The 14,283-nt window shown below is 45.9% G+C and overlaps 1 protein-coding gene across 1 annotated transcript; it reads left to right on the plus strand.

Annotated features, from left to right (window-relative positions):
- Nucleotides 1–2,241: 2,241 nt before the first annotated feature.
- On the plus strand, nucleotides 2,242–13,524 carry LOC146182335 (uncharacterized). Its single transcript, XM_084575935.1, has 3 exons — nucleotides 2,242–2,488; nucleotides 12,740–12,862; nucleotides 13,016–13,524. The coding sequence occupies exons 1-3, from the start codon at nucleotides 2,242–2,244 to the stop codon at nucleotides 13,039–13,041; spliced, it is 396 nt and encodes a 131-aa protein (XP_084432061.1). The 3' UTR covers nucleotides 13,042–13,524.
- The last annotated feature ends 759 nt before the right edge of the window (nucleotides 13,525–14,283 follow it).

Genomic DNA, 14,283 nt, shown 5'->3' on the forward strand with positions numbered 1-14,283 from the left:
GCGTAGTCGAACACAGTTCCTTCGCAGAGTTGGAGAGCACGCAACCACTCCGCCACAGAACCGCACTGCTTCTGTCTGAATAAGTGGACATAATGTATCCATTGCCTTGTGACTATCAGCTAATGCTTAGGTGCGTCATGAGTAAGAAACTAATTACGAAAGTAATAGTAGGTGAGTAGCAAAGAACATTTTCGCTTTGCTTGCCTGCGATGCGGCATTCACTGGAAAATTCCTTCGATCATACGGCGGTGCCGCAGCAGATGGCGCGAGGTGTCGCCCGATTATACAAGATACAGTACTTGACGCCGCTAAGAGGCGTGAGCAGCCGTGATCCATTCAACCGTTGTGTGTGTAAGCAAACGAAGTAGACAGGTGTGTTTCTGGAACATTCTGGAACGTGTGTGTGAGGTATGCGGTTCTGACAGTGCCTTCTACTAGTGCAGGGCGCTCGTATGTGTCTTATTATGAGAGTACCGGTGGCGCATCAACATCTGCTCCTACTCAGCGAATAGTTGAGAAGGCGATGCGAGCGGAGCCCGATAACACTATCGCGTTGAACTCTTAAAGGCGAAGCTTAAGCGTCTTTCATTTATTTTATTCACAGCCATGGGCAGGGCCTGCACATTCTTACCGAAAAGAGAAAAACAGAACCGGTAACTTCGCGCTCCTTGGCGTATACCTAAATGTGCCTTAATACACTTCTCGGGCCAAAATAACTTGTACTACTCACGGTACGTCAACGGAACAATAACATGGAAAATGGTTACGGCATTTGCATTTCATTTCATGTTTTGTCTCTCCGCTCACAAATACCTCGGCAGGCCACCGTTGCCATGCCACCGAGTTAAGAGCTATGCGCTCTGGACATTCAAATCACAGGAAACAATATAGCTGGGTAATATAGTTAGTATTATACGGGGCAAATAGACTGAAACTGTCCACATCAGGGCCTTTCAGTTCCCCATTTGTGCCTCAAAATACCACGCCGCCAAATTATTCACTGCATCATATAGGTCATCCCCATATAACCTGTGTGGGAGCTACAGGGAATGTTTCAGATCTAACCTCTAATTTACAACAAAGCAAAATACATTTTCAGCCCCTTACGTAGCAACTGTGCAGAATTGTAGATATCCGCTCTTTCATTACGAGAAATGAAAGGAGATCGCATGTACAGCAGCTTCCTGCACGCACTGACAACCGCCTAGATACAAGATGGATTTGATAATCATAACGCGTTACGGGAGACAAAAAGAAACTGACATTAAGAGCCTTCTCATCCTAGAAGTGATGCGCTGACTTATATGAAGAAGCGGGACTCCCCAGACTACCGCTGTGCAAAATGGCCTCATGCTACTTCACAAGGGCGTCGTCATTGTTCAGGCGACACCGGCGTGAGGCTGTCTTCGATCCACTCGGCTGCATCACCGGTCGCCTATTGTCCGTGAACTGCGCGTCCCAGGTCGACGAACCGTGAACAAACGCTACGTCTCGACATAGCCCGCCCTCGTGTACGCGCGCAATACTTTTTGCGAGAAACGATACGCTTTTGGCGCGCAGTTATAAAGCGGACGAGTAGCAACAGCGCTGAATGTGCTCGGCTCTCTATACTGTTATTCTTTCGCTATGTCACAGATTTCTGCCACCTTGATATCTCGGAAATAAATGACAGCGGCTTCCTCCATTACCGTAGCGTGGTGGTAGAGGGTACGTTAAATATATTTTATATGCCATGTCTCGCAGCGGGACCGTAGAAAGCTTTTTTTTAATGTTAAACGTTTTGGAACTTGAACTCATTTTGGAGGTCACCTAGATCAGTTATTCTTTTCTGCGTTTCTCTTTAATGACGAATTAACAACCGCCCGCACAACTTAAGAAGAGAGACTGTCGCAAGAATCTGTCCTCGAGGAACCTCAGACTATCTTAATGACTGCCTCGTGAATGCCAATGCTTGATTGCAATGCACGCAACGGCTTCGCGTTCACCGAAAGCTTCTCGCCCAGATGGCGTGCTTATAAACCAAAGGCATGGGCGCGTGTTAGTGAGCACTGGGGAAACACCTTAGATCAAATGGCGTTCTGGACCTGCGGCACCGCAGCACCGCTTTGCAGTCCATACGCACGAAACAATGGCGAAGCTCGAAGCCAGAGTGGAACAATCAGGTCTTCATTGTTGCTCTGATGTAGGCTATCAAACAGTGCTCAGCTCCATAGATGTTGTATCGATGAACGCCGGCGAACTATGAATAATGCGCAGGAGCTGCTGAGCATAGCCGGCACCACTGAGCTGGTGTACTGGGGCAGCCACTTTCTGAGCTCGTCGTTCACCATTCTGCTGCTGAGCGGCGTCTGCATGCTCTTCCTCTACGTGTTCGGCTCCAACCCTGTGCTCAGCTACTCGGACCCGCTGCTCGTCTTCGTTGTGCTGCTCAACTTCAACAGCCTCACCATCCTGCACGCCATGTTCGTCTCGGTCCTGCTCACCAGCAGTAAGTCTTCCCTCCTCCGCGCGCAGGGGTACTCGCGTTATGCCAGCATCTCCATCAGGTGGCGTCATTTGCAGTGTCCGTATTCTGAGTTTGCTTTGTTTTCAGGAATGTCGTTATTTACCTGACCTCGAGTCTTGTGATTGGTGGAAACGTCAAAAGCGGAAACGGTAGTGACGTCCGGTTTCAGTGTTCCTACCAATCAAATGGCTCGAGGTCAGGGAGACGACGGCACTTCTGAAAACGACGCAAACTCTGAATACAGACTCAGGGAGAAGATTCGTCATCCTCGCTCTTCACCAACAATAGCTATCACATGCAATAAATTTTCTACTATTTCAACGCTTCACGGCTCAGTCATCGATTGCGTTATCAATCCCAAAATAACGGCTTGAGGGGCTAGTTGGTGCTGCATCGTATTCAAATATGTGGCGCAATCCCATCTGGCATCCACCGTTACACTACTGTTGTTTGTTCTCAGCTTTCATCATATATATGTCAACAAACTACACCGATGCCTGTCCTTCGAAAAGAATACAGCATTAGAAAGTACTCGCTGCGACCAACGTCTACGACAGTTGACTTTAACTGTGCCTGTAACATAATATCAAAGTACAGATACTTTACTTTACGCGACTGCGTACTTGGCTCCTTCGACCGAAAAGCCGCGCCCTATCCCAAAATTGAAATATCGCTTTAAAAACTTGTAAAAACTGTGTACGTGATTTCGTACCAAAACTTTGACGCAACGGTTCTTTGTGCAGAGTTCAGTGTGGCGTCATAGCATTTCGGTTCCCCTTTAGCATTCATCCGATATAGTTAAGGCTAGTCGAATATACGGACTCGGGCCGACGACATATGTGCCTCCAATCGTGTGCCGTTGGTTGTAAGCGCAGGTGTCCGCCGAAAAGCGAGACAAATGCTGCGCCCTCCTCTACCTCCTTCAAAAAAAAAAAAAAAAGAACAAAAAACAAGAAATTCGTGAGATGAAAAGGCGGTGCTAAAGGTGCTATTGCGTCTACCCTTAGACGGAGTTTCAGCGTCCTCTAATTTTTTTTTTTTTTTTTTTTTTTTGTAGCTGCACGTTATTAGAATAAGTGATGGAAATGTACCGCAAGAAAAGACGGAAGAGAAGATAAACTAATTGACAAAAACAACACGCCATACTGTTTGTTGCTGCTTTGTCTTTCTTCTTCTTGCAATATTGCAAGTGTTTCATGGAAGTTTCGGCGACATATATGTAAAAAAACAGTTTTAAATAAAAGAAAAGTATAAATATGCGCGTGACCGCAGCGTACGTGATTTATTGCGAGAACACAAGGAGAACATTTCATCAAAGCAACTGGGAAACCGCTTCAATCTAAATAATTTCTATTCCACTTGCGTTCCTTTTCTCACTTCCACCTTCCTCCGCTCCTTCTATTTACCTTCTGCTCTCGTTGGAAACTGACTTACCAATGGCAGCATACCTAATATTTCGCTAATTATATTTCTGAATAACAAAATGTAGCTAATTAGCTTTCATTTTAGCACAGTTGGGTGGTCTGTGCCACTGGGGAGGTCGACGCCGTGGACAATACAATGCCATATCCATTATTGAAACGAAGTCGGCGACTTTCTAAACAGCTGCAGCGGGAGGGAATGCACCGTTTTTTTCCCACACGACAAAACAGAGGATTAGACATGCAGTAATCTCGGTAGGTTTACCTGACTATACCCAGCCGCCTGGTATTTTTATCAGAGAAAGGAACATGTGCGTGCCTTTATACCTTCGTATAAGTTTCAGGAAATTAGCCCGTGTTAATGCAGAGGAATATTTTTTTTTTCGCACACCTATACGTCACTTAAGCTTTTGTTGTCGATAATATTTTTTTTGATTGCCACTTGCTGCAAGGAAGGGGGTTGTCTTTGCAAACTGCATAGCCGCTATATTTTTTAAGCGAAGGACTAAAAGAAATCCCATGGCCTTGCACTGGCAGTTCGAATTTTCGCTCATGTCATCAACGAACATGTTATTTCATCTCCAGCTTCCGACACGTCTAAAGCGCTGATGCGAATCGTTTACGCAAAAAAAAAAAAGGAAAATAAATAGCGCCGGACACTCTGAAACGATCTTAGTTTCAAAAGCTGATGCGGCTTTTCTTGTCCGTGGCGTCGTACTCTCCATTGGCACCTACCGCCAAACCACCCAACTGAGCTAATTAAAGAATAATTATTGAGATGATTAATTACGTCGACAGTTGCTGATAGTTTCTTCCTTTTTTATTTTGAGCTCCTTATACATAGGAATTTTCGAAAGCTTTCGCTGAAATACCCGGTACAGAGTTCCTTAACCCACCACGCTTCAACAAGCCAGGCATACGGAATAAGTTGCCTAATAACATAATATCGTCAGCATCTTTCGAGTCACATAAAAGCAATAAGTTACAAAACAGGGGTCGTATTCTAAAAATGTCCAATATCCATTTATAATTTTGCCCCCATTTATCATCCGGAAACATCCATGCATGACAAGTGAACGAGCCACGAGTTCATTGACAAAGATCCGCTGTCTTGTGATGTCTGTGATTGCACGCTTTCTGCGTTCCTCTGATGCTGCCGTCATGCTGACGTTCGGCCAAGTGAAAAAGAAAATGAATAAAGAATTCATTAAGTTGTATTACTGATGTCGTAAAGGACAGTCTATTTTTCGTTTCTACGTCAGAGGATGAAGCTATTTCTGTTATGAATTCTCTTTACAATAAATAGGCTGGTGGTGAAGATGAAAGCCCTACCGATTAAGGCAGTTGCAGATGACATAGCAAAGCCCCTATCTCATATTTGCAATCAAATGCTAGCCCTTGGCATTTTCACACAACGACTGAAAATTGCTCGCGTTACTCTAATACACAAAGGTGGTAAATACAACGAGTTAAAAAAATTACAGGCCAATCTCAGTGTTGTCACTATTCTTCAAAGTTGCAGAGCGAATCCTATATAAACGATTTAGCACTTTTTTATCGCCAAGGAAAATGATAGTTGAACAGCAATACGGATTTCAAAAGGGGAAATCGACCGAAACGGCCCTGCTGAATATTAAGGATAAAATCATCCGTAACATCGAAGACAAGTTATTTACAGTTGGAATCTACCTAGACTTTCGTAAGGCGTTTTATTCTATAAAACACCGTATTTTGTTCAGTGAGCTTGAAGCATATGGTTTTAGAGGCAGAGCACAAAGTCTTATACGGAGTTATTTACACTCGAGGTCTCAGTTCATTTCTATACATGACATTACATCAGGGAAAGAAAACGTAAAATGCGGCGTTCCTCAGGGCTCTGTACTCGGCCCGTTGCTTTTCGTGCTGTATATAAATGATATCATTAATATTTCAACTACGGGTGACGTCACGTCTTTTTTTTTTTTTTTTTTTCTGGGCAAAGCCTTGAGGAACTTGAGACCACGTCAAACGCATGGCTGAATGAGCTCGGTTTATGGGTACATAGAAACAAGCTTCAAATAAATATAAGCAAAACAAAATATATAATATTTTCTGCAAAAAACATTCTCAGCAATATGACCCTGTACTATAATGACGCTTTGCTTGAGCGTGGATATTGTCATACATTCTTAGGTGTTACTTTCCAGTCAAACGTAACATGGTCTTGTCATGTGGGAAATGTAAGAATGAAAGTAGCGAGATGTATTGGAATGTTAAGCCGCCTACGAAATTTTATCCCTGTCAGTCTCAAAAAGCAGCTCTATTTCTCACTTATACACACTCACTTTATTTACTGTTGCTTAGTATGGGGTACCGGAATTAAGACTGATAATGATAGACTATCTGCACTGCAGCGGAGGGCCATTAGAGTATTATATAAGGAAAATTTAAACACCGTAACATTCATGGCAACACGTAATATCCTACCTTTCAACGATATATATACATACAGAAATTATCTATGCACGTATTTTCTGAAGTGTCGAGCAATTACAATAAATTTTCAAGTCATTATCTAAATAGACATACTGGTCACAATTTGCGGACGACTTTATTGTTGTAGACAAACCTCTTACTAATTGTGCTGAACAGACAATTGATCATCAAATCATGAAAATATGTAATAATTATACAGATATCCTTGATATTGAAGGAATAAGTGGAAGTCGGCCAACTTCCAAACGCCGATCAACCTACCGCCCGTTATTTACGGGAGGTAGGTTGTGACGGTGATCAAAATGGCCAGGGTCGAGACGGTAGCCGCTATTCGCTAAGGAAATTTTCGACGTCTCGAAGTCGCTCACCATAGCGAGGACGCGGAGAATTGGCGGAAAATCCTTCAAGTTCCAGACGACGATAAGGACACCGCCGATAGGTGGTATCCGGTTCGCCGCAGTGAAAGCACAATGGTCGTCGGTCGGGGGTACGCCACTCGTCAGCCTTACGTGGAGATTGTCGGAACTGTGAAACGTGTGGAGAAGGGGTCGGGTGGTCGTGGGACGTACGCGTGAACAGGAGCGAAAGAAGCCGAACTTGACGGAGGACGCTGCAGAACCTTGGAGCACGTAAGCGGCGACAATCAGGCTGTGTGGGAGCTGCAGCAGGGCGAGGTTCACCGGTTGGAAATGGAGGCCGGAGCGCTTGCTGCACCTCGTCGCGGACAACGCTCGCAATGGTGGTGGAAGCCGGCGGTGGGGCTCCATACAGTTGTCGGCGTTCGTCGCGCACTGTCCAATGGACGAGCTCCCGTAACGCAGCTGCGTCGATGCCATGCGATGGTGATTCGGCAGACGCGGAGGTGGCGTGCACGGTGTGACTGTACGATCGTAGGCCGAAGCTCTTTGTTGTAGCACTGTCTCAATTATCGATGACTCCGCAAGGAATTGTGCGACAGGAGTCGGAGGGCTGCGGACGAGGCCAGCAGAAGCTGCTCCTTTGACGCCCACGCATGAGGAGGTGCAGCATTTTGTCCTCTGACATTGTAAGGTCCAGTGTGTCATGTCCTCGACATACGCCGCGACATTTTCCTTAGGCATCTGGACTCTTGATTGCAGATCGCGTTTGTCCCGTTCCCGGCATTCTGAGCTGCCGTACATTTCCGCCAGGTGGCTTAAAGTCATTCGGGCTTTACTCCGTCTTAGGATGCCTTGATTTCAGCGCCGCCGCGCGCTATATCGAGGCACCCTATACTCTGTATGTATGAATGCAGGGTGTCTAGGGCCCAGACAGGCGACCACGCGTGTCACCTTTAGCCCTCTTCACCCAGACAATTTTGTCTAAATCGCATCATCATCAGCCTGACTATACCCACTGCAGGGTGAAGGCCTTTCCCATATTTCTCCATTTAACCCGGTTCTGTGCTAGCTGCATCCACTTGATCCCCGCGAGCTTCTTGACCTCATCCGCCCACCTAATTTTCGGCCGCCCCCTGCTACGCTTTCCTTCTCTTGTAATCCAGTTTGTTACCCTAAGCGACCATCGGTTATCCTCTCTTCGCACATGCCCTGCCCATGCCCATTTCTTCTTCCTAATTTCCACTTGAATGTCGGTAACTTGAGTTATTTCTCTGACCCACTCTGCACGCTTCCTATCTCTTAATGTTACCCCTACCATTTTTCGTTCCATAGCCCTCTGGGTTGTCCTCAACTTAAGTAGAACTCTCTTGCTTAGCCTCCACGTTTCAGCCCCGTAGGTGAGTACAGGTAAGACGCAACTGTTGTATACTTTCCTCTTGAGCGATACCGGTAAGCTGCTAGTCATAATCTGCGAGTGTTTACCAAATGCGCTCCATTCCAATCTTATTCTTCTTGTTATTTCTTTTTCATGGTCCGGATCTGCGGTTACTACCTGTCCTAAGTAGACATGATCGCCTACTGCTTCCAGTACTTCGCTACCTAATGTAAATTGCTGTTCCTTCCCGAGGCTGTTGAACATTACCTTAGTCTTCTGCATATTGATTTTCAAGCCTACCTTTCTACTTTTCCTGTCTAGGTCATCAATCATTATTTGCAGTTCATCCCCCGAGTTGCTTAGTAAGGCAATGTCATCAGCAAATCGCAGATTACTGAGGCATTCTACATCTACCCTTATCCCTAACTGCTCCCATTCCAAGTCTCTGAATACTTCCTCTAAGCAAGCTGTGAATAGTACTGGGGAGATTGTGTCTTCTTGCCTAACACCTTTCTTTATGGGAAGTTTGTTACTTTCTTTATGCAGAACTATGGTTGCTGTGCAGCCACTATATATATCTTCCAGCACTTTCACGTACGGCTCGTCTACCCTCTGATTTCGCAATGCCTGCATCACCGCCGATGTTTTAACTGTGTCAAATGCTTTTTCGTAATCAATGAATGCTATGTATAAGGGCTGGTTATATTTCGAGCATTTTTCTATCATCTGATTGATGGTATGGATATGATCGATAGTAGAGTACCGTTTCCGAAAACCTGCTTGATCCTTCGCTTGATTGCAGTCTACGGTTGTCCCGATTCTATTAGCGATTACCTTAGTAAATACCTTATACGTAACAGACAGTAAGCTGATTGGTCTGTAATTTTTAAGGTCCTTAGAGTCCCCCTTCTTATGAATGAGGATAATGTTTGCATTCTTCCATGGTTCCGGCACCGTCGATGACACCAGGCACTACGATACAGGGTGGCCAGTTTTTCTAGCACGACATCCCCCCCCCCCCCCCCCGTCTATCAGCAAATCTGTAGTTATCTGATCCTCTCCAGCTGATTTCCTCCTTTTCATAGTTTCTAATGCTTTCTTGACCTCGTCCTTCGTCACTAGTGAAACGTCTGTTTTTCCCTGCCGCCAATCTCGTTACGGTCCTGCCTACTTTGGCTGCTGTAGAGATCTGTATAGAACTCCTCGGCTACTTTGACTATCTTGTGCATATTCGTGATGACGCGTTGCCCATTCCAAGTCTCTGAATACTTCCTCTAAGCAAGCTGTGAATAGTACTGAGGAGATTGTGTCTTCTTGCCTAACACCTTTCTTTATGGGAAGTTTGTTACTTTCTTTATCTGATCCTCTCCAGCTGATTTCCTCCTTTTCATAGTTTCTAATGCTTTCTTGACCTTGTCCTTCGTCACTAGTGAAACGTCTGTTTTTCCCTGCCGCCAATCTCGTTACGGTCCTGCCTACTTTGGCTGCTGTAGAGATCTGTATAGAACTCCTCGGCTACTTTGACTATCTTGTCCATATTCGTGATGACGCGTTGCCCATTCCAAGTCTCTGAATACTTCCTCTAAGCAAGCTGTGAATAGTACTGGGGAGATTGTGTCTTCTTGCCTAACACCTTTCTTATTACCCTTATCGCATACATCTGGTTTTTGCCTATGCCCGATTTCTTCTTTACCGCTTTAAGGCTTCTCCCGTTCTTTACAGCATGCTCAATTTTCTTCATGTTATACTTCCTTATATCAGCCACCTTGCGCTTATTGATGAACTTTGATATCTCGGCCAATTCAATCTGGTCTTTTGGATTGGAAGCTTTCATACTCTGGCGTTTCTTAATCAAATCTTTCGTCTCCTTAGACAGCTTACCGGTATTCTAACTTTCCTACCGCCTACTTCTACCGCACACTCAGTAAATCCCAATAAATAAAATAGTCTAAATCCCAATAAACCCAAACTCCAGGAGGATAGCTGCCCTTCACGGTTCTTGAAACAGGTCTGAGCGGCCTCCTCAAGAGTGAAGTAGACGTTTCGGAACATGGCGGCGGCATCCCAGAGGTTGAACGCAGCGACCCGCTCATAATGCTGCAACCAATCGTCCACGTCTTCAAAGCTGTCCCTGTGAAGGTCCTGGGTACTCGGGGGCGTGAGTATGTTGTTGTGGCTGTAGGAAGAAGGAAAAGAAAATGCGCGGGCCTGCTACTGGCTCTGTAGCTGAGCTACCTCAGCAGCCTCGTGCCCACAGAAGAGAAAATAGAGAAGAAAAGGAAGAGAGAGAGAAAGACGCGCGACTCAACAATTAACAGCCATCGTCCACCACCACCGAAGCGGTGGCGGGTGCAATGACGGCCTACAACAAATAAAAATTCGGTGGCAGGCCGGCCCCGCCGCAACCAGCGGTGACCTACCTGTCCCAGCCCCAAATTCGGTGGCAGGCTGGCCCCCGCCGCAAGCAGCGGTGACCTACCTGCCCAGCCCCATCAAGGCAAACGCGTCAGGTTTCTTTGTCGGAGCGCTCCATGGCAATATGCTCAAGTTTGCGATGCATGGGGGCTAACTCACTTCTTTCTTTGTCTGAGCACCCTATGCAAATATACCCAATTTGCGATGCATGATCAGAAAGTTATCGTTCCTAACCTGCCACGCAGGTGCCTGAACGTCAAGAAATGAAGCCTGTGTCAGATTAGCAGGCAAACTTCAAAGTATTGCAGAAATATTCACGTATTTCATTGTGGCAATGTTATGATTAATTTTTTCTTGATTCGTTCAATACTTTGCGCATTTTTTTATCTGAAATGAGGTATAGTACGCGAGCGAAGCTGGCTCTAAGAAAAACTTAGAGGGTCTCTTATATGTCCTTTAAGAGGAGAATTGCTAGCGTATACCCTTGCTCTCCTGTTATTTGCCTCATCGTTTGCCTCTTATCGGCGTTTGCAGGAGTGCTACATATAACTATAATTGATTTACAGGAAAAGAAAGGCACAACATTTGTCACTTTTTCCGGCAATTGTGTTTGGATGGTACACCATCGCTCCTGTCGCGTGGCGTTCCTTGGCGCGCGTTCAAGTTTGGGATTGCAATGGCATGAACGCTAGGCAAGCAGAACATATATCTCGCGAAATCTCGCGCATAGATCCAATGCCTCCTAATAGGAGGCGCTGTCATATCTCGCGCACAACTCTCGCACACGGAATTTTGTTCCAGGAGTATAGGAATTAAGGCTTTCGCTTTAAAAACGTCGATCTCAAAGAAGTAATGGGCCCCGCCGGGGTGGTGCAGTGGTAAGACGCCCCCGTGCCGGTGTACCCGGGCTCGATCCCGACCGCGGCGGCTGCGTTTTAGATCAAGGCGAAACGAAGAGGCGTCCGTGTGCTGTGCGATGTCAACTTTGTTGTTGTTGTGGCTGTAGGAAGAAGGAAAAGAAAATGCACGGGCCTGCTACTGGCTCTGTAGCTGAGCTACCTCCGCTGTCTCATGCCGACAGAAGAGAAAATAGAGAAGAAAAAAAAGAAGAGGGAGAGAAAGACGCGCGCCGCAACAACGGCCGTCGTCCACCGCCACCGCAGCGGTAGCGGGTGCAATGACGGCCTACAACAGAAAAATTCGGTGGCTGCCTAGCCCCCGCCCGAGCGGCGTTGGCCCACCGTCCCAACCCCGTAGGGCCAGGAACTGCCATCAGGACCTGCTCACTCGCGATGTCAACGCACGTTAAATGTCCCCAGGTGATCGCAATACGGCTCTTTCTCTCTATCCATTTTCACTTCCACCTTCCTCTCTTCCCTTACGGCGCGGGTCAGGTGTCCACAGAAACAAGTGTGACAGATACTGCGCCCTATGAACTAGGGCTGTTGCACAATTATATTAATCAGCATTTATGGGACACGAAATATTGTTTTCTCGTCCTACCACTGCTTCCTTTTGCCCTTTTCATCGTATTTGTGTAAAAAAAAACTTAACCGAGTTTTGTCTCTAGTATCAATGGGTTTTCTCCATTTTCGAACTCTTAGCCTTCGACCTCTAAGTCATTTTAATGCTTCACTAGAAGCCTCATCAGGGGAAAAAAATGCGTTGTCATAGAATTCAGTCACCGGATGGTGAGAAGCGAAGTGCCATCGCCGTATAGGAAGTGTTCTGGTTGAGCAGAGAAATGTGACGTCACCATGTATCAGAAGTGACAACTGTACTTAGCAATTTTTTCTTGTTTTCTTGGTGGCCCCACTAAATATTATCTGGGAAACATCTTACCAACAGCTGATGACCCAAAAAAGTCTGCTCGGACAAATATGCAGGAGCCCGCACGCATAGTGACGAAATAATGACACAAACGCCAAGACATCAACTTCTTCTACTGTTTTTGCATTTTTCACTCATAATTAGATGTTTAAATGATTATTTCGCTCATCTTATGCCCCATAATGTCCCATGCTCTAATCTTAATTTAACATCATTCAATTACCAGAACTTCAGTGCCACTCTCGACACTTCGTTGACAGTCGATGAAAGCGAACGGGGGCAACGCTCCGCCGTGGCAGTTAATCTAGCAGAGAGCGCAACAACTCGCTCAAAAGTTGTTGGTTTTTCGCTTCTGCAGAAGAGCTACTGGATTCCTCAGCCCGCGAAGAACGTAAAGAGCCGACCCAATACCGACCCCAGCCTCTTCGAGTCGGACCCCCAGGATCTTATTCCCGCCGTTCAAGTCACCAGCCTCAAAAAGGTGAGATGCTCCTGGAAAACGAGGGCTGCTCAGATCAGGCCTCATGGCATTGATTATAAGTGGAAAACACGTTCACAATCGACAAGACACAAGTGTTGCACTGTTGACAGGTTTTGCTCTTTTTGCATTTCGTTTGTTTGGTGCACAGCGCAGGACTTCTCAGAGGTTTATCAAGATGACAATGCTCACTTACAAGACAATCACATCAACTTCGAGGGTGCACGAAAAATTATGGAGGACACTGTGCCTTTAAGGAAACGACGGGATATCGCTAATAGCTTCCGTCTGCTGGTCACTTCGAGAACCTTCGCCTTAATAAATATGTCTGCATTAAGAGGAACAAATTAAATAATTGATTAATGATGATTTGAGTAGTAAAGTGTGTTCGCAAACTAACCACCACTCCAATGAAAACAAAAGCGCTAGCCCAGAAGTGTTCGCCTAGTTAGAGGCGTCCTGTTCCTCTTTGAAGTTCTATCGGAACTTCCTTTTGCAACAGAACAATTTGAAGATTTTCCAACACCAGATCACCGTTCTTCTTGGCCCCGCGGCATCTGGAAAATCAACGATGATCAAAATGGTGACGGCCGATTGCTGCTTTCGTCTGATGCCGCCATCACGCTAACGTCCGACCAAATGGAATTGAAATGGTGCTAATAAAATATGGCCCCATAATATGCCGCCTTGTTCTACGTCTATGGGCGGCAAGGTGCTGCTGATGACATATGGACCAGCGCCTCCTTGGACTCGAGCTTTTGCAGTCGTATTAAATGTGTTAACATCGGGACCTTCGCTCGCTCGAATCTCAATGTTAATAAATGCACGGAGGGCACTTAACACTGCTTACGCGTTGCAAACACGAAACCTCCAAATTTCGGGTTAAATCACTGACTGGCCCGGTAGGACATCCCAATTTCCCGCTCCAGCGGCACTTTTGAACTGAGCGCCTGACCCTGAGTGGTCCTCGGAGTGTTGACTTTACAGTACTCCATGTGACCAATCTCAGTATTTGGTGTCGCTTTTTTGGACGCTGCATTTTTCTGGAAATGTCACATAAAATACCTTCACCTAAAAAATAATTGCGCTTGTGGCGCAACAGAGCTACAAACGGTGATTCCGCTCTCGGCGCATTGCAGTTAAAGGGTTTGGCCATGAACAAAATACGGATGGAGACCAACCTGCAGCTCACTGACATCCTGATGTCTGCCTAAATGAGCTACCGCCCATCCACGGTGTCGGACGAAATGAAGCGGCTTATACCCAGTCGGAAAAAATTACAGAAAATTTTCTGTTGTTACGACAGAATTTCTGTCCGGTTTTTGACGGGAAACCTGTTGTGACAACAGAGCTTTCCGTGGTAACATCAGAAATTTTTGTAGTTACAACAGAAAAGTGCTACAGAACTACAGACAACAGAATTA

Source organism: Amblyomma maculatum, chromosome 8, assembly GCF_055883805.1.
Source record: "Amblyomma maculatum isolate TAMU_Amacu chromosome 8, ASM5588380v1, whole genome shotgun sequence".
In the NCBI taxonomy this organism is placed as follows: Eukaryota; Metazoa; Arthropoda; class Arachnida; order Ixodida; family Ixodidae; genus Amblyomma; species Amblyomma maculatum.

Excerpts from the sequence above, each read along its gene's own strand:
- LOC146182335 (XM_084575935.1), top strand. The coding sequence starts at position 2,242 with ATGAATAATGCGCAGGAGCTGCTGAGCATAGCCGGCACCACTGAGCTG. Across the intron at positions 2,489-12,739 it reads CTCGGTCCTGCTCACCAGCA|AAGAGCTACTGGATTCCTCA; the intron begins GTAAGTCTTCCC and ends TCGCTTCTGCAG. Across the intron at positions 12,863-13,015 it reads AAGTCACCAGCCTCAAAAAG|GACTTCTCAGAGGTTTATCA; the intron begins GTGAGATGCTCC and ends TGCACAGCGCAG.